At 38.9% G+C, this 23,369-nt stretch overlaps 3 protein-coding genes across 5 annotated transcripts; 2 read left to right on the forward strand and 1 right to left on the reverse strand.

Moving 5' to 3' along the window:
- The first annotated feature begins 1,423 nt into the window (after positions 1–1,423).
- On the forward strand, positions 1,424–19,330 carry cers5 (ceramide synthase 5). 2 transcript variants are annotated; one of them, XM_067506085.1, is made up of 10 exons: positions 1,425–1,744; positions 9,139–9,244; positions 9,743–9,873; positions 10,189–10,246; positions 10,370–10,420; positions 11,149–11,241; positions 13,401–13,529; positions 14,504–14,610; positions 15,898–16,054; positions 18,099–18,392. In XM_067506085.1, exons 1-10 carry the CDS (start codon positions 1,572–1,574, stop codon positions 18,249–18,251), a joined length of 1,158 nt encoding a protein of 385 aa, XP_067362186.1. In that variant the 5' UTR covers positions 1,425–1,571; the 3' UTR covers positions 18,252–18,392. The 2 variants fall into 2 exon arrangements, with proteins under 2 accessions (XP_067362185.1, XP_067362186.1); XM_067506084.1 differs by lacking the exon at positions 15,898–16,054 and having other exon boundaries at positions 1,424–1,744; positions 18,099–19,330.
- On the reverse strand, positions 19,070–20,932 carry cox14 (cytochrome c oxidase assembly factor COX14). 2 transcript variants are annotated; one of them, XM_067506089.1, is made up of 3 exons: positions 20,784–20,894; positions 20,413–20,476; positions 19,070–19,528 (listed from the first exon to the last, which is right to left on the reverse strand). In XM_067506089.1, exons 2-3 carry the CDS (start codon positions 20,416–20,418, stop codon positions 19,343–19,345), a joined length of 192 nt encoding a protein of 63 aa, XP_067362190.1. In that variant the 5' UTR covers positions 20,419–20,476; positions 20,784–20,894; the 3' UTR covers positions 19,070–19,342. The 2 variants fall into 2 exon arrangements, with proteins under 2 accessions (XP_067362190.1, XP_067362191.1); XM_067506090.1 differs by lacking the exon at positions 20,413–20,476 and having other exon boundaries at positions 20,784–20,932.
- A 58-nt stretch (positions 20,933–20,990) lies between these two features.
- Positions 20,991–23,013, forward strand: bcdin3d (BCDIN3 domain containing). The gene is made up of 2 exons (XM_067506086.1): positions 20,991–21,515; positions 21,663–23,013. Exons 1-2 carry the CDS (start codon positions 21,312–21,314, stop codon positions 22,212–22,214), a joined length of 756 nt encoding a protein of 251 aa, XP_067362187.1. The 5' UTR covers positions 20,991–21,311; the 3' UTR covers positions 22,215–23,013.
- Positions 23,014–23,369: the final 356 nt, after the last annotated feature.

Here is a 23,369-nt window from a genome sequence, read left to right on the forward strand (position 1 = left end):
TTTGCATAGTTATTGAGTCGACTGCCCTGTGAGAGTTCTAATATTAACACACTCCAAAGGAGCAAATGTACATCTATAATTAGACTGTAGACAGCACTGCAGCTGCCTCATCCCTGCTTAAGTACACCAATGAAAGGAGGATGCCCTTTTATTTGAAATGCTACTCCACTGTGATGCCAGTCATATTACAATGGGACATATTGGATCTAATTTGAGTTACAGTTTAAAATGTGCATGTTTTACATTAACAAATGCATGACTTTTACTAGAACTGTGTATATGCAAATATTTTATTCCTGCTTTTTAATAGGTCAGATGTTACATACTGTTCCTTAAGCCTTTTTAATTTGTGATACACGCACTGACCACGTGAGTGCGCCATCACACCAGTCACAAGCCCCTCACTCACCATCTGCTTTCTAAGACTTTTTCAGTCAGGTCTTTTTGAAAACAAAATCTATTTATCTGAGGGTGTATATTGCCACAATCCAAATATGAAAGTATCTGACATCAGCCTGGCTGTGACTGTGAAACAGCGGACAGATGGGTGTCATTGATCTCTTCGCTGAAGGAGGAGGGACTCGCTTCACTTCCTCAATCCAGTCCTCATCTGAGGGCGGCAGCCGGGCTGGTATGTGGGAGACATAAATCACAGGAAGCTGATGCGTTTGACAATAAGAATGTAAAAGTAAAAGTGGCAGCAGGGCCAAGCGAACAAGCAGAGCGTGGGCAGGCTTAAGTTGAAATTCATCTCATTTAACTTGCAAGTCAAAGAGACATAACTGAATCGAAAGCAAATGTGACTAAATAAATCGTTTTTGATTAGGTTCGTTGCATTGTCAGGGCTCAAAAGCACCGGATTTACGTCATAATATCTGCGTAATTAGACTGATGCCAAACGAGTTAGTAACTACCAGTAAAACGTTCATCCTGTGCCCCTGTGATTGTTATAGGTTGTGTTGTCATTATGTTTGCCGCTTTTTTTTTTCTTGTGGCAAAATATTGAAACACACACACAACACACACTGTGGCAATGCAGAAAAATGAAAGTCTGCGTTTTGCACTTAGCTGCCGTATAAAGGAATTAGATAATTGTGTTGTTAATACCTATGAAATTGGCACCGTGGCCTAAACCCATATTGTACTCAAGACAGAATTGCCCGTTTTACTGAACTAATTTAAGGTTTTAACTAGATATTTATATACATTTTATTTATGTTCTTTTATTTTGTATTTGCAAAGTAACTAAATGCGTCAAATAAACGCAGTGGCGTAAAAAGTACATTTCTCTCTAACTAAATGTAGTAAGCTTGTTATGTTACTGCTGACATTGAGAAATTTCCCGACAGTCTATGAACACAACTCGGCAATGGGTCGCTAAGAATTTGTATTTTGAAAGTCTGAGGCGGAAGTGTAGCTCCAGCTCCAGTTTGCTTTACGCTGTGCGGCAAAGTTGAGTGAAGCGAGTCATCATACAAGTGGCACAGGGGAAGGAGCGGTGCTGAACAAGTTTTACACGTCCATCCAAACGGATTAAAATTACTTTATTCGCGACTGGCGCTCAGTGAAAGATGGCCTCTCTTTCAGCCTGGTTTTGGAACGAGCGGTTCTGGCTGCCGCACAACGTAACCTGGGCGGATCTGGCAGACCCAGCGCCCGGGGTGGAGTATCCCAAAGCTGGACACTTGATTACTGTTTTCCCGCTCGCTTTGGGGATTTTCGCCGTCAGGATCCTTTTCGAGAGGTTCGTATTTGCCGCTCACGTCGGGTGTTTCTCGTAAGTGGGGATGGGGGTGGGGGTGAGGGGGGTATCATAAACGCGCGTCCAACTGACGCTTTTGTTTTTCGCGAAAGCGGAATGATGGGTTCACGAGCGGCGGAGGCACCAGCGCTTCTAAATGTGTGCTAACCCAGGGTTTCACAGACTTTCCTCGTCATTTCCTCATTGATAGTGGTTTTGCAACAACATTGCTTTCTAATTTTTTCCTCTTAGACAATTTTTTTTGTACCACAAACGAGTCCTCGAAATCTGCCAAGCAAGCATCCTTTTAAAGCATCATTAAACTAAAGTGATAGCTGTTTATTTTCTCTGGGATCCACATCCTAAACCCCTTCTTATAAAGTTTAGATAATTTGGTTACTTCAGGCGCGTTTGTGTTTATGTGTCTTTAGTTGTCCTTCACTGATGCATACATGCATGTCGGTGAGTGCTGCCATAGCGCTGCTGCTTCAGCCAGAGGGATTAGTCTATAGGGTCATCTTTCCTGTTCTTTGTGAAGGTTAATTTGGGCTTTTGCTCTGGCCACAAACAAGAAGACAACACTCAACAACGACAACAAACACACACACACAAACAAATATATGCACAGTGAATTAGTGCACATTTGGATTCAGGCCTTGCTACATAAACCAAGTGGAGATGTCCTGGAGGCTTGCGCCCTTGGCCAAACAGAGTAATGTGCTGCGGGTTCTCTACATTCATGTGTCTGTTGCTGCATAGTTGAGATAAGTTATAATATTGCTGATTCAAATCTCTTCCTCAAATAAAGATAAGGCTGGTTCATGTTTACTAGTATGATACTGATAACACGGGAAGTAGTGTAAGCCCATGTTTCTGCATTTTCAATGTGGGTGTCGCGGTCGTAGGTGGGCCAGTCTAGTGTCATTGGGGTGGTGGGATGCGTTGGGTTGCCCCACCAGTAATTCTTTTATTTCCACTTGCTCCCTCAAAACAGATACCTGTTAGGAAGTGTTGATGTCTTTCCTAGCGTGTCGGTCTAGGAAAGCAAGGGGTGAGGGGAGTTCATTTTTCTTTGTCCATTTTCTTTATTACCATTTGTCCAGTGTAGCTAAAAGCAGAAACAGGAAAACCACAACCACTCGTTCACTGACTGAAATTTTCGGTAATATACCACATGCCTTTCAGCTGATGACCATGACCATTCGTCATTCAGGGTTTCAATGCCGTATGACTGGTTGATGTGTTGAGGGAGGTTTCACCTTTTTTATGATCTGTTTCTTGTGTATAAATGCTAAATCAAACGCCTGTATTGTGCACTTGGTTTCAGGGGATGAAAGCAAGCGTGCAGAGGCAGGCTTTCTTCTGTCTTTGCTCGTGTTAGCTCCATTTGCTGCAAACAAACATCTTTCCCTGACAACTGGTTAGGCTAACATCTAGACAAAAAACTTCACAGGCAGTTATGTGATCTCACTGATGACCTCATCGGTGCGCACACTTCCGAATCTACCAACCCCCGAAGACACAATGACCGCAGGAAAAAAAACCCGAACAAAGACAGAGAATACCTCCGTTGGTCCATATAAAGTGAAAGTGTAAAGTTTAAATTGGTGAATTAGTTGGTATAACATTGTAGTTAGTAGTAGGTATTAGTACATGATTTTCTGCGTGTGATACAAGAGGTTATGCCTAATTTTAGTAATTTTCTGATTGTATATATAAATAGACTCTTAACATTAATAGAAAGTGTTTGTTCTTTAATTTAAGAAACAGTTCCCTTTCATCTTGGTAAGATCTTTGGTAACTGATCTTTCTAGACTGACTGCTTTTGGGATTCCCTGTTATGTGCTCTCTTGTAGCATTAACAAAAGGCAGGTGTTGTTGCTGACATATTTTGGTGTTTCTATTGTTGGCCGACCGCTTGGCCATAAAAACTTATCTGATCAAGGTTCACATGATTATAAAAGATCCCCGGGGCCACTATTAACCATTTGTGTGACGTGTCTATGCTTACAAAGTTTCACACCATATAGACTAACAAGAGCAACAAGCTTGTCTTCTTTGTCTTCTTTTCTGGTCTTCTTTCTGTGACACCCTGTGTGATACTCTGATCAAGTGGCAGTACTCAAAAATAAGAGGGGGTTGTTGAGGTCTTTGATAAGATACACACAGCAGTGATCCACCTTGTCTCAGGTGCCAAAGCTTACTGACTGTCCCTCTTAAATGTGAGGCTGTCCTCAAGTGGAGACTGAGCCCAGCCTGATCCAGGGTGATGTTATCAGGGAGTGTTTAGTCTTCGTAACACCCCAACTGGCTGACTGGCTCATTTATTTATTTATCATTTCCTACTGGTCTTTCTGCACAACCTAAACCCAGGCTGTGCTGTTTGGCACACACTCGTAGCCCACTTATAATCCCGGAAAGCATGCACATACACACACTGGGCTGTACGTCCGCAGTAACAGGGTCACAGACACATGCAGTGATGACACGTCTTGCCTCAAACTGCTTTAGATACATGGCCTTATGCCAGTTATGTTCTCTGTTGTTTCCTTTATTTTTTACATCCAGTTGTGAAGTGGAAGTGGTCTTTGATTGTTTTTGTCTACTCCATTTAAAAAAAATTCCAGTTTCTGTATGTTCTTCAAATGATATTCAGTCTTTCATTTCTTAACAGAAAAACTTTGGGATTACAAGGCACACGTCAAAGTCAAGTCAGAGGTCTGAATCAAAGTACATGTAAAATGATACAGTTCAAAACAAAACACTGCACCAAACTTTACTTGCTGAATTAATTCACAATTGACATAGACTTTAAAACTTTAAATTTCTGAAATGTATCTTTGTCTCACCTTTAACAGTACATTTTTGATTGTCTTAGAAACTGCAATGGTTTGTTTCTGTGCTAGTGTAAAATCGATTTCCTTTACTAGTCCTATTATATGTCTTATTATGCGGTTTAGCAAAACAGGACACTGTCCCCTTTGGACAATAAATTGGACAAACAATAACAAGACATCTTTCAAAGTAACATATCTGAAAAGTTCTGCTTATGTGCAGCAGACCCTAAATTGGATAGGTGGTTACAGACGATGGATGGATGAATCTCTTTGTCTTCGGCTATTTAAATTCTTTTCTCTTCAAATGACAGTTGGCCTTCTTTCAGTGTTTATATGTCAACTGACATTTGAGCTGCATTCATCTCATCAGCTGATGTTTCTGCTTTAAATAAACTAACAAAAAATAAAACACTTCAGCTCTTCTGACTTCAGCCACATTCACTGTTAGGCTTGTTTCATCCTTGTTGCAGAGCCCAGTGTAGCTGTGTGCCTCCGTGTAACAGAGTGGAGTGGTGTGTCTTGCTGATGTCTTATTATTATTATTATTATTAACAATAATAATAATAATAATAATAAGCACACCAGTGACCATCACCTGTTTTTAATTAATAGTTGAGAGCACCTTGTGCATGTGTGTAGAAGCATGTTCGAGCATTACACATTTGACACATCTGCTGACAGTATTTCCATTTAAAGTCAAACTGTCGCTGGATAATCTCCTTTCAGCACTTGAGTTATGCCTGATGTCATATTGGAGTTTTAACCGTATTTAACTGTCTATTCAACTTCAACTGGTTCAGTTTGTTTTTTTTCCCCGTAGCAAACACCTGTGAATTTCTTCAGAACATTTTGCCTTGTCTACTTCTCGTTATGCTCCCTTAAGAAACACAGAACCTGATTTTGCATCTAGTCTTTGACGATTTTATCTCAGACTACAGATGAGATAGCATGCCCTAAAGATGAGATAATTCACTTTTGTTAGTTAGTTAGGTGGAAAAGTTACAGGCACCTGCCTTTGTTCTCAAAAGGCAGCATTTCTGCATGTCATCATAAAGCGTAGGATTACTCTTTTTACCTGCAGGCAGTTCCTCTCTGTGAGCAGTGTGACAGCTGTCCTTGGCCCAACCAACTCTCCCTCCCTCTTCTAGACCAGTTTCTTCTTGTTTGATCATAATCATTGCTGTGCTGCCAGCAGTGTAGATTTCAGCATTCAAGCCCTTTTACGTGTGCAAGCCTATACCATTGTAAACTGTGTTACATGTTGAAGTCTTAATACTACAAATCTGTAAGAGATGTGTATGAGATTATGAGCAGCACCACTTTGGCTTTTGATCTGGCCTGTTTCTGATTGATTACCTGACAGGTAGTTTATGGGGAAGCTACTAGGTGGTCTTTCTGTCAAGACCCAAAAGGAATTGAGGGTAGACACTGAAATGAAATGTTGAACTGATGTGTTAAACATCCTCCTTGTGCAGCCTTCTGTTTACTGCCTAAAAAGGTCTTGTGCTGTCTGTCCCTAAAAGTTAAATTTCTTAGTTGTTACATCTGTTTAGAAACATGTTGTAACCCCACAAGTCAACTGAAGGCCACAATTACATCTAGTACTATGCTATGAATAGAGCTAAGAATGTCTCTCACTCTTGGGCTTGGAACTGAGAGGTTTTCTCAGTGTCAGGGTTGTTTGGAGCCAGACGCTAGGGCTGCTAGTGTCCATGTAACAGACCACACAGAGCCTGGTGTCTTGGTAACAGGCTTTGTGTATGTCGAAGTTGTCTGGTTCTGAGGAGGAACAGGGATGTTTCGACGTTTGTACAAAAATGTATTTATTACTTACGCCTCTCGCTTTTTTTCCCCCCTCCTGTAGCTGCTGTCCACCAATTAACACTGCAGGCTCAGGCTTGTGCAGGCTGTTTGTGTCGACTCAGCCTCCTGTTTGTCATAAATTTTAAAAGGCCTGTGCTTACAAGAGAACCTAGACTGCTGCTTTTATCAGCGCCACATCAGCTCATCTTCTAACAACCTATATATAACGAAGAGATTGTTAGAGAACAAATGTAGCCACTTAACCACTGAGTCAGTTCAGTGTGAATCAGATTTACAGCAGCTGCATCACATTTAGCACTGTGCCACCCTTGAGCTTTTAAGTGATCACTGTGTGTAACTGCACGTTGGCTTCGCTCATTAGAATTGTTTTATGCTCCAGGCGCACTTAGACAGACTGTGGATTGCCGTGAGTAATGTTTAAGAATTTAACATGAAACTGATCAATCCAGTCTAACTCCTCTGCAAATTGTGCTGTTTGTTTGTGTTTGCATCTCGGAATCATCGTTCCACTACAGTTTAGGACTAGTTTCCTCTCAATGCATTTTTTTCTTGATGTGCAGTGAAAGTGCTGCAAAGGTCTTTTTTTTTTTTTTTAAGCGACCATTTTTTTGGATGTTGTGAAAGCTTTACAACCAAGGCACTTATAGCTGTACACCTGTCATTGCTCTTAATGTCACCTTAAGAGAAGGAGAAGCCAGTGCTGAGAGACAATTCTGCTTCTTGCAGAGTTAAGAAAGAACAAGGAGAGAAGTGTGAGGAGCTTTTATGTCAGGCAAATGTCAGGATTGCTTTTTGTTTTTTAGATTTAAATTTTCTGCTTCATTTTGTGACAGTTTCACCACATCCCCTCTTTGTACACTGCTCAGACAGTAGAGGTTTTATCATATATATAGTAGATGATTTTGCTACACTTCAATAAACTTCCCTGAACCAATACCCCATTTAATCAGGCTGTGCAGCTTAGAGAAGCATTAAGTGAGATTTAGGTGAGAAATCATCAGTACAACATTTGCTCTTACCAGGATTATTTTGACATGTACAACGTGTCACATTGTCACACATTTTCCATCTCTGTCACCTTAGTCCTTGTTATATGTTGGTGCTACATAAATGATATTGAATTGAACATGTCAATGAGCCTTAAAGACCGATGGCCGCCCACCCTGAGCCTGGTTCTGTTGGAAGTCTTCATCTGGTAAAAGATGTTTTTTCTCTCCAAAGTTGCCTTTGGTGCTTGCTCAAGAGGGATTTATTTGATTTTCTCATTATTATGCAAAGTACCGTAAAGTACCGTAAGATGATTTTGTTGTGATTTTGTGTGTGCATCTTATGTTTAGATGAGGTAAGAAAAACCAGGTATTCACTAAAAGCAGAAGCTGAATTAGAATTCCCAGCTCCTCTTATTCAGCCTGAATGAGATAACGTGTGTGTGTGTGTGTGTGTGTGTGTGTATCTACGGAGAAAAATAGAATAGGTTTTGAAAGCTTTGCCATGCAGAACGTATGTTACCTCTTCTGTTTAAGACCTTGTGCTTTCAGTAAGCATTCAGTACATTCCCCATTTCCAAAGTCCTGGTAACTTAAAACAGAAAAGATGAAAAGAAGCAACTGGGGGCTTAAAACCGGGTCCTGTGCAACCAAGTGGGTAACAGTAGGCTTGGCTGCATCCACACTCTTGAGCAGAGGGAGAAACTACTGTGTCTGTAAGCTTAGCTCGATTAAAGCTGCCCTTTTTTTGCTCTTGTACATATTTGTTCACAAATTTTCACAGTAGATTACACAGGTTAAGTGCACAGGAATTTTTTCTTTTAAGAGGTTTTATGTAAGTTATTGGAACAACTCTGAAAAAACATTGTAAATCATTTATTGGACCTTTTTTGGCTTGGAGATGCTTTTACAAATTTCCAGCAAGCAGACCATTTGATAAAACTGAGCTAAAGCATACAGGAGTATAAAACTGAAACATCTCGTGCAACAACACAACATGCATTAATACAAGAGGGTTTTCTTATTTATGGTCATAAAATGTGTTAAACCTACACAGTGATCCACCAATGTAAAACACAAGCATCCTAATTTAGGGAATATGCCATTTGTTTTGTCATAGGATGTCAGAGTTCAGTCAACACAGAAAATAACTACGGAAAAGGGGTCTTACGAGGTCATAATGTTCCCAAGATATCCCATAGTCACTGGGGATTTTCAGAAGCTCCCCATCAGCACGTTTTTGCTTTATTTCTAACGGTTGGCTTATTGGGCTGATGCAACACATTAACCGCACTGTCTGTCATGTTTTCCTGTTGTAAACATGCAAACGGAGACTGAGACAATTTCAGCTATAGAAAGAAAGAGGAAGAAATAAATTATGAATTGTATTTGTAAATGACTAAATCAGACCAGACACATTAACCTTAAGCTGTAGATGTTGAACGGTAACCTAGACTCAGCACTCTAGACCTTTTTAGTAAAAAAAAACATGATTGCAGTTGAAAACTGTTAGGTGCTGTGATTCTACTAGGTCTTTTAGTAGTATTAACCATCTTTTTTGAAAAATATATTCATATGTATGTTCAGAAAAGTAATGTTATTACAATGCCTGTGCATTTTGAATGTGCGTAAGAACCGTGTTCACCAGCTGATCGCTAACTGACTATAAATCAGGTTCTGGAGGTTTTTCTTTCAGAGCTAGTGTGTGCTGAGCAACCCTCCATCTCTTACACCTCTATCTTTTTCACAGATTTATTGCCAGTACCTGTGCCCACCGTCTTCACATTCAGGCAGGTGTAGTAAGAAGAGCTCAGCCCAACACAGTGCTGGAGAAAGTGTTTACATCCATCACAAAGGTTAGATCTCTCTCTTTTTTTTTTTTTTTTTTTGTATTTTTAATGGCTGATATTCATGTTGTTAGATGACTCAAGAAGGTCATGTGCAGGTTAAAAATACAGTGCTATTAACCATGTAATAAATCAGTTTAATTAGGCCTACATCGTGTGAGGCTGCATGTGTGCCTGGTTCTCCACTGTATTGGTATTCACACCATATAATAGTCTGATTTGATCCTTTTTTCTGCAGACATTTCAAGATGTTAACTCTGCTATGCATTCCCAAATGAGAAATAACTTGCTATTAAAACAAAGATCATTGATATTATAGAATGAATATAGACATATGCCAAATAATCAGCAGGACTAAAATATTTAACTGACACTGCTTATGTGTAATACTCTAATCCATGGACTGGATACTGTATTTATATTAAGTATTATAATCCAGCCTTTTCTCTCTATGAAGCTCATTGTTGGAAACTTAAAATGTTTGTTTTCCTTTCCTTCTGTGTACAGAATCCAGACTCTCGCCATCTCGATGGCTTATCCAAGCAGCTGGACTGGGAGGTGCGAAAGGTCCAGCGTTGGTTCAGAGACCGCAGGAACCAAGATAAACCCAGCACCCACACAAAGTTCTGCGAGAGCATGTATGTTTATGTCTGCTGCGCTTTCAACCTCTCTACAGGCTTAAATAGACAGTGGTTGTGCCTCAATGCTGGTGTTGTATCATAGAGTGTAAATGTAAGTTCCAATACTTGTGTCTTTCTGAGGACACGATTATATGTCAGACTATCACACTGTGAACATTGTCGCTGGTCATTTAAGGCCATTTTTTATGACTTGTACCATTTAGGTTATAAATGATAGACTTTAGAGATTATGAGGTTATACACATGTGCACTGGTAGAGTAGAGGATTTGTTATTGTTTCCTGAATTATTATTTCTGCTGTTTTTCTTCCAGGTGGAGGTTTACATTTTATTTGTGCATATTTATCTATGGCTTCCGGTTTCTGTGGCAGGTGAGCACATCCACATATCAAGTTTTGGAAATGGTGACAAATTTTTATACGTTTAATTGACTGGTTGTAAAATAATGATAACTTCATGGATGGTACACTCAACTAATACATGTTTCTTTTTAGTCCCCCTGGTTGTGGGATACAAGGCACTGCTGGTACGGTTACCCCTATCAGGTATGATGGCAGTTCTACTCTCTGTCCTTAAAAACTATATATACTTCAGTCCAAAAACAACCTCACTACAGGTTAACATCTGAACATTTACTACAGGGCTATTGGGTTGTTTGACTTTGTACCTAATAAACTAGTACACAGATCAGAACGTGCTACTTATTGCAGATAAAACTGTTATAGAGTTACAGTTTGTCCATCAGAGATATTTTCATCTGTAAAAATACTGTTCAGTGTGAGTCTTGATTACAATAATAAAACGTAGGACATCAGGCTTCCTAGTGGTCAAGGCACATATTGTGTGTACCATAAGTGCAGCATCCACTGTTTTCCGAGTTTGGGATATTTTAGATTTTAAACCTCTAGCTAACTAGTCTGTTAACTGTCAAGTTAAGGCAAAATGCCAGAATCTGTTTTATGATTATTTTTTTACATTTCATGTACAGTTGTTTAACAAAATGATTAGCTTCAAATTCAGATTTGTGCCACTTACAGAAATTAAAATATCATGTCATAAAGCCTTTATCTAGTAGAACAGCAATTTAAACCCTCAAAAACCACAATATGTGGCCTATTTATGGCTGCCTGTCTTTATTCTGTAATACGAGTAGACCAGGATGTGTGTTAACATTGATACACAGTAGTGGTCCAATGACATCCATTTACTCACAGCACTATTTGATATATTTAGTAAAGTTTGTTTATGAAAATGTCCTTCCCCCTTTGTTCAGGTCATCACCCCAGGTCTTTATCGCTACTATGTGGCAGAACTGGCTTTCTACTGGTCACTCATGTTCTCCCAGTTCACTGACATAAAAAGGAAGGTGAGAGAAATAACACTGACTCTGTTGGGTTAGACCACACTGGATACCTCATAGCTGCCACTCCCTATTAAACATTTGTTAATAAGTCTATTGTTCCTCATTTGGCAGTTGCGGAAAGATTTTCAAACAAATGGCCACAAGTCTTTGTGCATTCAATCTGACGTGTATTTATCGAAAGGCCGTTCACTTCAGTGTTCATTTCAGAGGGTCACATGTTTTGGTAGAGGGTGGGGTGCAGCTGGTGCTGCTCAGTCTGTGAAGGCCTTGTAGTTCCAGCACGAGGGCACGCACTGTCATGTGATTGCAGGACAGAGCAGGGCTAACTCTATTAGAATTACAGGCATTCCACAGAAAACCAGCCTATTAGAGCTGGAGTTATAGACACTTGGCTTTTAATGTTTTCGAGGTTTTCTAAGCAAATGTCTGGAATGTGAAATGGGGAAAGTAGGCCAGTGCTGCTTGTTTTAATTTAGCTGTAGGAGGAGTTGTGGTATATGATAAGAGGTAGCTGGCATGGTTTCAGATTCTGCTTAATTGAATGTTTTTATTTATAATAGGATGTTTAAATGAGGCTTATGAAACCCCTGCTTAACTGGTTGCTGCAGTAAACATGTGTTTTGAAGCTTGATGGCCTTTCTCACAGTTTACCCTTTGCTCTCAGTCACAGTTGTGATTTGCACAACAAAAGCTTTGCCCAAACAGCCAGAAGAGACCGTGCTCATGTGAGCAATAGTGTTTTCAAATTTGAACTGGTTAGCAGGGAAGAGGCCATGTGGGAGACAATCTATAGAAAAGAATGCTGCACTTTGCTGACTTAAGGAACTGTGTTTTCATGGTTACAAGTTTAGATTTAATATCTCACAATCACGGTGGACACTGGCTTGGACACTAGCCAAAAAATGTAACAAATTCAATCCACAATTATTCAGTTGCTGTCGGCCCAGATGCACATGTCTCCTGTCCTAAACATTGCTCTTATGCTTGTTTGTGTTAGCTTGTTCTGCAGTGGTAATCTTTCGCCGGTGTCTTCCCTGTGTGTCCAAGTGTGGCAGCATACGTCCATGATTGCTACCACTGAGGGAGATTTTAGTTCAGTGTTAGCTGCCTGTTTCCTGTAAGAGGGAACATTGAACATGGTATTAGGAAATAGGTGATGAAATTTGGTCTGCATTAGAAGTTTTGTTCCTGTAGCTACAAAGTGTGATCCAATTATTATTGACACATATTCAAAAAATGTTTCCACAGTGTGCATGTGTTGTATGTTTTGCAATATTTATTATATATTTTGTAATTTCTTTTAATTTGATTTTATTTTTTATTTGTGGTGATGCTAACAGGAGAAGTGTTTTACTTTGAGTTGCCATCTGCAGCTCATATTACATACACCAGATCTCATATAAGATACCTTTGATGCTTTAGTATATATTTGATCTTAGTGTTGATTTCACTTCTTACTTATAAACTATTAATGGTCCATTGCCAGTAAATGTTTACAGGCTTTATGTCCACGTGTTTACTTTGGATTCTGTGACAAATTTTAGCAAGCAGACGCCTGTGTGAGAGTAAATAAGATTTTCTTTGTTGTCACAGCTACTAAACTGTAATCAGCATACTTTAATTTGTAAGTAATCATATTCCTTTATAAATTTACATACCTACTGTATTTTGAAAATGCTCTATTGTCATATATGGTATATACACTGCTGTATGAACTTCTAATGTGATCTGTTGATCAATTTACATAGAGATCTATTTAATCTTTTAACTATTGCAAGTCCATGGTTATAGCCTTCAATGACAGAACAAAGTGTTGGATATTTGTTTTACTTTATTTACCGTCAGAGGTGCCATCATGCAAAAAGTTTTAAATGATCATAGTCTTTGTTTATGAGGAATGTTGGAATCTTAATATTTCTTAATTAGCACCAACACAAATGCAGCTGAGAAAGAAACATCATATCCATTAACCAAAGTATGGAGAATGGTACAATGTTCATTTATTGGCACTATAAGAAAAGTTAAGATAGCACATTAATGATGGACAGACTGGTACAATCATCCATTAAGCAGTGCTGCTAATGTGGCTGCTAAACACACACAATGATTATTCAGTGTACACATACAGTATGGTAACCATATCTGTCTCTTTTTGATTTCAGGACTTCCTGATCATGTTTATCCATCACTTGGTTACAGTCGGTCTGATTAGCTTTTCCTACGTCAACAACATGGCGCGAGTAGGCACCCTTGTGATGTGTGTCCACGACACATCGGACTTCTTGCTAGAGGTGAGGTAGAAACAATGATTTTTGGTGCTCAGAGAATTGTCGTACAAGAGCCAAAGTGTTGGTTTGGCATTTTCAAAGCTAATAATTACAAATAACTTTGATTGTACTTAATTTTTTTTTCCTGATCAGTGGTGGGAGAAGTGCTCTCATGTGTTAGTGAAAGTAGCAGTATCAAAGTGTAGAAATACTATGTTACAAGTAAAAGTCCTTTATTGAAAATGTTAAATAAGAGCAAAATGTATAGAAAGTACAAAAAGTAAAAGTACTCATTATGCAGTTTGACCCATTTCCATTGTTTTTTCATCTTTAATTTTGCAGCCAGCAAAAGTGGAGCTAATTGTAATTATTCTATGCATTATGAATTGTCCCCAGATCAAACATTCTTATGTTATTTTAGCCTGCAAAAATATGCTTATTTGTTCATTATTTTTTTGTATTAATAATCCAAAGTAGTTATAGCTTGTTGTTAAATAAAAATATACCAGAAGCAGTTTAAAATATTATATTCAGGTACAGTACTTACTTAAATGTACCTAATTAATTTCCACTTTTTCTAGACATTTTTTTTATTATAGCTTACCCTGATATTTTATATTGGCGTTTTACTGCCATTTTCTGAAGTGTGTTTGATGATTTCAAGCACATATGACATTGAACAGGACTCTTAATGTTGTATGTTGATGAACTAATACTAAACAAATTTAGCTGTTGGTAATTGTGCAGCCTCAGCTTTTTCACGGCATAGCTTCCTTGTAGGATATATATATTATTCAGTAGCATTTTTGCTTGGTTTGTGAAATGGTGGCAATGAACTGTGATTGTTGTGTCATATTTCCAGTTATTTCCACTTGGCTGATTTCCAAATACCTAAGGGGCATGAGCTTAGAAGTTTGATAATGTCTGTGTGAGCAGGGTAGTTTTTACCTAAATGACATTTTTGTTTTGTTTTACTTTTTGATTTCTTTTGCCAACAGGCAGCCAAGCTGGCCAACTATGCCAAATACCAGCGCCTGTGTGACTTCCTTTTCATTGTGTTTAGTGTGGTTTTCTTTATCACCCGACTTGTCATATATCCAGTATGGTGAGTACGCTGACACCTGCAACCTATTGTTTTAATGAAACGTAAAATTCATTTTTCAACAGCATGATGATCTCTAGTGTTTGTCTCTGGGCATTTTCAAAGTATATATCCTGCCTACTAATGTGCAGGCAGGATATATACATTATTCTCATAGTGAAATTTGTACTTTCATTGATAGTCAGCTGAGCAGTTCCCTCATTCAAAAAGTAAAAGCGCCAAGACCTGGTCTTTTTTCCAAGACCAGGTCTTTTCACATCAATTAATATAATATTATTGTATTATAATTACGGATGCATCAATTTCTCTGGTCAAGACACTGAACCACCAATAGCCCACCCTCGTCCCCAGATGTGCAATGCCGGTCCCAAACCCGGTAGAGATAGGGGAGGGTTGTGCCAGGAAGGGCATCCGGTGTTAAAACTGTGCCAAATCAACATGCGGACAAATGATCTGCTGTGGTGAACCTGAACTCACAGGATAAGCTGAAAGGACAAAAAAATTATATATATATAATACAGTATGTCTTTTAAAATCCTTTTTTTAAATGCATTATGTAATTCATATTAAAGATAGCTTTGATCATGGCTGCAAATTTTTTTACTTGTTTTTTCTGGGCTGTTTCTAAACAGCTTGCATAATGATACTTTAAGTTCTTAATTGTATTGTCGATCTATGTTCTATAGATGTAAATGGTAACAGTGGTCTTTGCACTCATAATGTCTTTGAAGTGACCCAAGAATAAAAAACTACCGTGCTGTCGTTTAGAAAAAGCACCACCCTTTGTAATTCTGGTGCTGATTCATCATTATAGAGCACCACTGAGATGTGTGGCAGTGTTTAGGCTTAGGGAGCCATTTAACTAGCTACTATTCCTTGACGGAGACCTGGATGTTGAAGCTCAACTTCCAGAGAGACAGACAATAGGGAACCTATCATTGGCGATGGTAACCTGAGCGGCTATATTCAGTGTCTTGGTGTGGATGAGTGATAAAGCTAATGTTGCTGTGCAGTTCCCTGGACTGAAATCCATACCTGTGCTGGGGGATGTGAGTCTGTTGACAACCTCCTGTCACTCAGCTGGATTTAGAGGAAACCATGACCTCACCTGACATTACAGTAGAGCTGTGTCATTGACCTGCTTCTAAATCAGAATTACAATCCGTACATCTGTGTGGGCCTCTTTAAAATAGTCATTTTAGTTGCCATTGGAATAAATTAGATGTATGTACGAGACTGTCAAGTACATGTGTGCCTTCAGACATAGATCTATTTGTTTTCTTTCTTTAGGGTCTTGAACTCCACTATGTTTGAGAGCTGGGAGATAGTGGGACCATTCCCTTCCTGGTGGTTCTTCAACATCTCACTGGTGGTTCTCCAAGTGTTGCATATCATCTGGTCCTACCTCATAGCCCGTATAGCTGTCAAAGCCATACTGCACGGCAAGGTCGGTCATTGAGAAATCCTGTAGTGTAGAGCTCAAACAATTATTCCTGTACCCCACAGCCATTTAACCAGCAACAACTTCATTATTTTATACTAACTTTAAATAGAAAAATGGCAATTGTTTTATGTAACAGTAAATTAAAATGGTTTTGGACCCTTGAACATAACAAGATGTTTACGGGTTACCTTGGGCTGTAATTAGTATTTTGCACTGTTTCTTGACATTTTGCAGAACAAATGTCAATCAAAAAGGTTTAACATTAAAGAGTAACAAAAGAAAGTCCAAAAATATACTGACCCTGAAATATTAACTCTAAATCTAGCAGGGACATACCAAGGTAAATGATTTATGGATAAATGTGTGATAACGCTGTTAACAGAGACAGTGAAACAAAACAAATCTGTGACTACAGAGTGTTTATTACAGCATAACAACATAACTTGTTTGATGATTAATTTTCTGCCTCTCCACTTTTTCCTAGTCTGTCCATGACTGTGTCTCATCTCTCTGCAGACGCAGTTTGTTTCCTCTCCCTCTGGAATGAGAGAGAGAGATCCTGTCTTTCTGTCTATCTTTGTCCAATGAGTCCTCCTCTGCTACTCTGTCACTTCTCTCCATTCGCTTTGTCTGCTTGACAACTTTACCTTCTCTATTTTTGACTGTAAGTTTCTGCTCACTCTCCTCTGTTGTGATTTCTTTCAAACTTCTTAAATTCCTTCTGTCCCAGTTCATTTCCAGTTAGAAGTTGTTGCACTGTGGTTACACTGCATTTAATTGGGTAGCTGTTTGAGTGGAGCGAGACTTAAGAGTCAACCCCAGCCTAAGAGTCAGCAATAGGAAGAGTTGTAGTGATGAGTAATGTGGTTTTAGTGTCATGAATGTCAGGTATGTTCAACTGTTTCTCATTAGTGAGGAGCTTGTTGGAATTGTCCCACACCACCACCTTGTGGTAATAAAGAACACTGGTTATATGCAAGATATATGTGTTTCATTGTAAATGTGCAGTCATTAGTCACAAGCAGTTTTGCTTGTGCAATATCTCCATGCAACTCCCCATCACTGGTTGAATTTCTACATGTTGTGACCAGTTGAATTACGAGGTGATTTCATAAGCAAGGATTGTACAGAAAAATCCCCAAAACTATTTTGTGTATCAGAATGGGTTCTTTTTTAATTGCCCTTCCAGGCAAACATCCCAGAAGAAGAGAATCTAGACTCTTGTAATGTAGATTTCCTAATACTTTTTTTTTTTTGCATCAGTACAGACCTTTGCTCCCAAGACCGGTTAAAAAACTTGTCCCCCTCAGTATCTTGGCAACAAATATTTCCCTCCATTGTTACATTGGAATGAAGTGATCACAGACCAGCTGAGCTTATACTCACAATCAGACTCAGTACACAGCTGAAGTTAGAATGCATGATCTCTGTGGTGTTTAGTTTAAAAATATATTTTACAGCTGTTTAACCACAAGCATTTAAAATTTATATTTCTACAGTTAAAAAAAATATCGGACTGGCTCCAGATACAGTATATCGCTTCCCACTAAATTACCCACAGAGAATAACAATAATGGTTGATTGAAAGGAAGTTTTACCTGATTGAAATCCCATTAGCTACATTTGTCAGCTGAAAGAAGGGTCTACAAAATCAGCACTTTGACACATGGTGTAAAAAAAAAAAAGGCTCCAAGATGATTACTTTGCATCTATGAAACAAACAACAAAAAATAGAAAATTATTCACATTTGCTTCGTCTAAAGGATCTTTGGGGAAAGTATCTCCCTAAAAAATACTTCCTAGTGTCAACCTAATGTAAATAATGAGGTTTAAAATACAGAAAAAAAAAAAACTCAATGTGCGTAAGGAGCATGTGAGTATTATATTAGCCTTCACAAAATATGCAACTTTAGTGTCCAACAATAACGGCAATTAAAGTCTGATTACTAGTTTGTGTATTTTTCATGTTGGTCTTTCTAGTTTTTTGTAGTGTGTAGATACTGCTTTTTGCTTCTTAAAAAGAATCTTTATATTTCCTGTCTTTCAGGTGTGCAATGATGTCCGTAGTGACATTGAGAGCAGCTCAGAAGAAGAGGCTAACAAGACCAAGACTTCACCTTATTCACCCAAGGGAGAAAACGGCGTTAACGGCCACTGCGCTGCTGCCAAAGCTCGAGCTCAGAACCACAGCAGCTGGTGACATGGAGTATGAACCCGAATCCCCTTGTAGTTTGTCCCCTCACATCCCCAAGAGCTTTGGTTATGACATTCCTCTGTCGAGCAAGGCTCACGGCCACATTCACACATGGTTTACTATCGCATTTTACACAGCGAGCACGCAGATTCCAATCTTGGTGAACTGATGACGGATATGCAGAAACTGACAGTTTTAAAGAGCCCTGCAATGAAATGTTCAACATGCTCGAGAGGTGATCTGTAAGACCTGAAATATGGAAATCAATTGAAGTGATTTTCGTAGCCTTATTTTTCAATTGATGGGATTTTTTGATGAGCTTTTTCTGTGGATGTTGGTTTCAATGTTCTCTCCCAGTTTTATTGGTCAGATGAACATGAATATTTTTCTTTCTAATGGTTAATTCACACTGGATCACACAGGGTAGAAAGCTGCTGCTGGGGTGGGCTGGAACTTTTCAAGCATGTCAAAGCAGGTCTTAAACATAGAAATAATATTGTTATGGCTGTGGTTTTAATCAGCTCTTTGAATCAGGACCAGCAGTCTAAAAGCAGCTGTTATTGACCCTTTGTGATTTTTTTTTTTTAACGTGTATTTACTCTCACATTGTTTGGCTGCTTTGTGACTTGTGTTTTACCATTTACATTTTTTTTTTCCTGAGACCAAATGTTTGTGTCAGTGCCCATAGAAGAATCCAGGTTTGAGAATACTGAATTTCTTGTACATGTTGTCACTTGAGTGCCTTGTGAAAATGTATTTCCAAATATATTGTTGAAAGATGTCTTTCTTTTTGCATTACTGTTTAGAAATATAACTACAGTGTGCATATTTTAAGGCATTTAATATAATATTATACAAATATACCATCTTCACAACTGAAACTGTGTCACCCACAACATGGATTTAACACAGCCCATCAATGACTTTAATATGTTCTTGGTGATTTAATAAAACCTTTTGTTGTGATGGCACAATAACCTTACAATCAAATCAGCCTGATAAGATTAAACATCTTCATGATTTAACAATTGACCAAGAGAAATGGTAACTGTTCCATGCAAAAAACCAAAACAAAAACAAAAACAGTCCATCTGACTTCAGTCTTTAATGGCTTCAGGATCCTGGTTTTCTGCTGCCAGTTTCAGCTGTTTCTGCCTCTGCATGAAGCGGTATCCTCGCATCGCACACAGGTAGCCTCCGTAGACTGTCAGGAGCATCATTGAGGCAGAAAAAGTGCGATAGCCAATGTCAGCCAGGCGCTTTCCAGACACCATAATGGAGATCTTAAAGGAACCAGGAACATGACATTAAAACAGGTTCAACAGCAAAATAGGACAGCAGTTATATGTAGTACATAATCAAGAACTACAAACAGGAGAACTTGCATGTACTTGTCAACCATTATGAATTCTGTGACTACTGTCCCTTTGGCTGTATTACACCGCTGCAGGCAAAGTTGCAAATCAATGAGCAGGACTGTTTTACCATGTTTTGAGTTTCAGATTTTATTAATGAATAGCTTCTCGTCTTCCTTTATTGTGGATATAATAAGATCATCTACCCTCTTGACTATATTTCGGTTACTTGTACTTTAAATATTTCCACCTTAACTTTATTCTCCACTACTATTGTTACTAAATGTTGTACATATTCATAATTTACATACACAGAAAATGCTTAAATGAATACTTCAGGTCTATGACTAACAGTGTTCATTATTAATTCGTCTGCTAATATACAAGTTTATAAAGTGTTTAAAAAGTTGAAGAAAATAGAAAATCTTAATTGGACAAGCATACCGAAGACGTGACGGTCCAAAATCATAGCATTCGCTTTTCATTGTGTGTTGACAGAGGAAAGCGCATAAAAACTGACTTAATTAGAATGAAACAATTATGAATGAAAAACCAAATCGTTACAGATGGTTTTTGTTTTGTTTTTTTGACTGGTGGCTGCAGGTCCAGATACAGTCAAAGTCGTGTGCATATATCGATATTTAAATAAACAATTGTCGTTTGAGGCATTTTTCTTACTAATTGCAAACGTGACATTATAATGATTAGCAATGCTAAGTGACAGTGCTTGTTAATGTTGCATTAAGTTTGAAATCTGAATAATCCCTCCACAGTCCTTCCATACAAATAATGACAGCACATATTTCCATTACCTTCATCCACAACTCATAGGACAAGTGTTCCAACTCTCCCAAGACGAACAGAGACTAACAAACGCTGCAATGTTTATGGAAACACGCTTACGGTTAAGATTCAGCTGTGGGACTGTTCTGAGACAGCAGCGACAAGCGACTGCTGATGCAAAAGCAAGCTGAGTGTCATTCGCTATAATGTGCATGGACGTTAACTAGTTACTCCTGTCTCTACGTGACCAAAAACGTGTTAATCACTCCGTTACGTGACAAGCTAGCGAGCAGTCACTCGGGTATATAGAATTAGAAAAGTAGCTTTTATTTTATCAGCTTAAAAACACGTCATTTGGATGTCAACCCATTAAGTGAATACTTTGGTTCTCTATACCTACCTACTACTTTCAAAGGTGACAAAAAGCGTAGACAATCACTGCCTTCAATGTCAACGCAGCAACATGCACAAAGAATAGGTTTAACTACCGATTCTGAACTTCCGTGTCGTACGGAAACACCGAAGGGACATTTCACGTCAGCGGCGGACCTGAAAAAACAAAACGTCATGCGGATGATATAGTAAGTTTATTTAAAACCCAATAGGTTTTACTACAGTGTCACTGTTTATCACCGGTTTGACTAACGTTTGATACCCCGTTTCCCGAAAAAGCACATTATCTACACATTACACATCATGTTGAATCGTTCGATTCAGTGGTTTTTACACTTGTATTGCAAAACATTTTAGATAAGACTTCGCTTCTCTCAGGATTAAAAACCTACCAAAAATTCCTCCAACGAAGAAATTAAAAACTAACCCAAATAGCAACCCAGAAACGAACCCCGATCATTAAAAAATAAAACAAATCTGAACTCGACGGGAGTTTGTTTACACCCGGACGCAGTTTAAAGGCGCACACAGTAATATGGCAACAAGTTCGAGAAATGGCGATTCATTAAACGAAATAAACGATCCAGGGGCAGCGCCGTATGGCAATTTTATAAATTACTACACCTTTAATCCCCCGGAGAACCGTCTGAGTCTGATTCCAGCCACTCTCCTTCATGATTTGGGTTACAGCGATGCTCATCACACCACACTGATGCTCGACGTGGGATGTAATTCAGGGGTATGTGAATCTTGCACATGCCTTTTTTGTGTGTGAAAATGTTATTTATGTTAAGGATGCGATAGGAGCTTCCTGTAATGCATTTGGGAATGACTCTTTAATACAACACAATAGTAAAAGCTGTCCTCTTTTTTTTGTGAATGGCAGGAACTGAGTATAGCCTTTTATAAGCATCTGGTGCAGACGCCTGTATGTGAAGGACAACCAGGTGTGAACAGAGTTTATCTCCTGGGCTTTGACTTGGATGAGTCCCTCATTCAGCGGGCTCAGCAGACCAATCCTTTGTCCAGCAGGATCTCCTTTATACCTCTGGACATCACTAGAGACACTCATGAGCTGCAGGATTACCTCAACCAGCACAACTGCTCCCACTTCCACTTGTGCCTGTGCCTAGCTGTTACCATGTGGGTCCATTTAAACCATGGAGATTCTGGGCTTCTGCAGCTCCTGTCTTGCTTGGCCTCTATCAGCCAGCACTTCCTGCTGGAGGCCCAGCCCTGGAAGTGCTACCGCTCTGCGGCACGGCGGCTGAGAAAGCTGGGTCGCTCAGACTTTGACCACTTCAAAACCCTGAAGATTCGTGGAGATATAGCAGAACATGTCAGAGAGCACCTGGAGCGGAACTGTGGCATGGAGCTTGTCCAGAGTTTTGGCAGTACTGCATGGGACCGAAAACTACTGCTCTTCAAAAGAAGATGAGGGACTACATTTCATCTGCTGTACAAGAGCTGCAGGGAGATGATTGTAATCTTGGTTTAACAAAAGCATTTTAAAGATTTTTTTTGTTGGCCTTTGGAAATTGACATTTTTACTATTTTGTGATTTTGTAGAGACTCCTATAATTCTATAAAGTGGAATAATAATCTATTATACAGTTAAGGCAATATAGATCTATTACTTTTACAACCCAAATTCAAGAAACGTTAGGATGATGTGTAAAACAAATAAAAACAGAATTCAATGATTTGCAAATCTCATGAACTCATGAGACATTTGGAACAGGTCTGGACTGCAGGTAGGCCAGTTGAGCCCAAGTACTATTCTCCTGTGAAGCCATGCTGTTGTGATGGATGCACAGTGATTTCTGGAAGTGTTCCTGAGCCTGTGCAGTGATGTCCAGTAGAGAATCATGCCCATTTTTAAGTGCCACCCATCCAGTTTTAATCTTCGGCCTTGTCCCTTGTGCACAGCGATTCCTCCTGATTCTCTTGATATTATATTTTCACAATGTTAGATTAAGGAACGTTTTTCTGAAATTGTTTCAAAATGTTTAGATGCAGTTTGTCACAGATTGATAAAGCTTTGTCCATCTTTACAGTCCAGAGGCTCTGCCTCTCTGAAATGCTCCTTTTATACCCAGCCATGTTACTGCCCTGTTGGCAATTTGTCAAATCCTCCTTTTTTTAATTGCTTCAATTACTTGCATGAAGCCCAGGACTGTTGAGCAGCTAGAATCCTGCGTCAGACAAGAATGGGACATTTGTCTCCTAAAACTCCAGCAACTGCTCTTTTCACTTCCCAGATATTTACAGGACGCTACACAATGGTAAACATCGCCCTGTTCCACCTTTTGAGATTTGTTGCTGCCATCAAAATGAGCAAATATTTTCCATGAAATGGTAAAATATCTGTTTCAACATCTGATATGTTGTGTATGTTCTGTTGTGAATAAAATATGAGTTGATGAGACTAGCAAATCATTGCATTCTGTTTTTATTTAGGTTTTACATATCATCCAAACTTTTTTTGAACTGGGGTTGTAGCTTGGTGTTCTATATACAATTCTCTTATTTGTCTTGTTTTTATATAAAACAGAAGGACAGCAAATTCTCACAGTGAAGAAGATGGAAATAA

This window comes from Channa argus, chromosome 5, assembly GCF_033026475.1.
Source record: "Channa argus isolate prfri chromosome 5, Channa argus male v1.0, whole genome shotgun sequence".
Classification (NCBI taxonomy): Eukaryota; Metazoa; Chordata; class Actinopteri; order Anabantiformes; family Channidae; genus Channa; species Channa argus.

What these genes read in the sequence shown, in the direction of transcription:
- cers5 (XM_067506084.1), top strand. Translation starts at nt 1,572, where the DNA reads ATGGCCTCTCTTTCAGCCTGGTTTTGGAACGAGCGGTTCTGGCTGCCG. An exon ending in CATCGGACTTCTTGCTAGAG is followed by an intron (nt 13,530 to 14,503) that starts GTGAGGTAGAAA and finishes TTTTGCCAACAG; the next exon opens with GCAGCCAAGCTGGCCAACTA. An exon ending in CTTGTCATATATCCAGTATG is followed by an intron (nt 14,611 to 18,098) that starts GTGAGTACGCTG and finishes CCTGTCTTTCAG; the next exon opens with GTGTGCAATGATGTCCGTAG.
- bcdin3d (XM_067506086.1), top strand. Translation starts at nt 21,312, where the DNA reads ATGGCAACAAGTTCGAGAAATGGCGATTCATTAAACGAAATAAACGAT. An exon ending in ACGTGGGATGTAATTCAGGG is followed by an intron (nt 21,516 to 21,662) that starts GTATGTGAATCT and finishes TGTGAATGGCAG; the next exon opens with GAACTGAGTATAGCCTTTTA.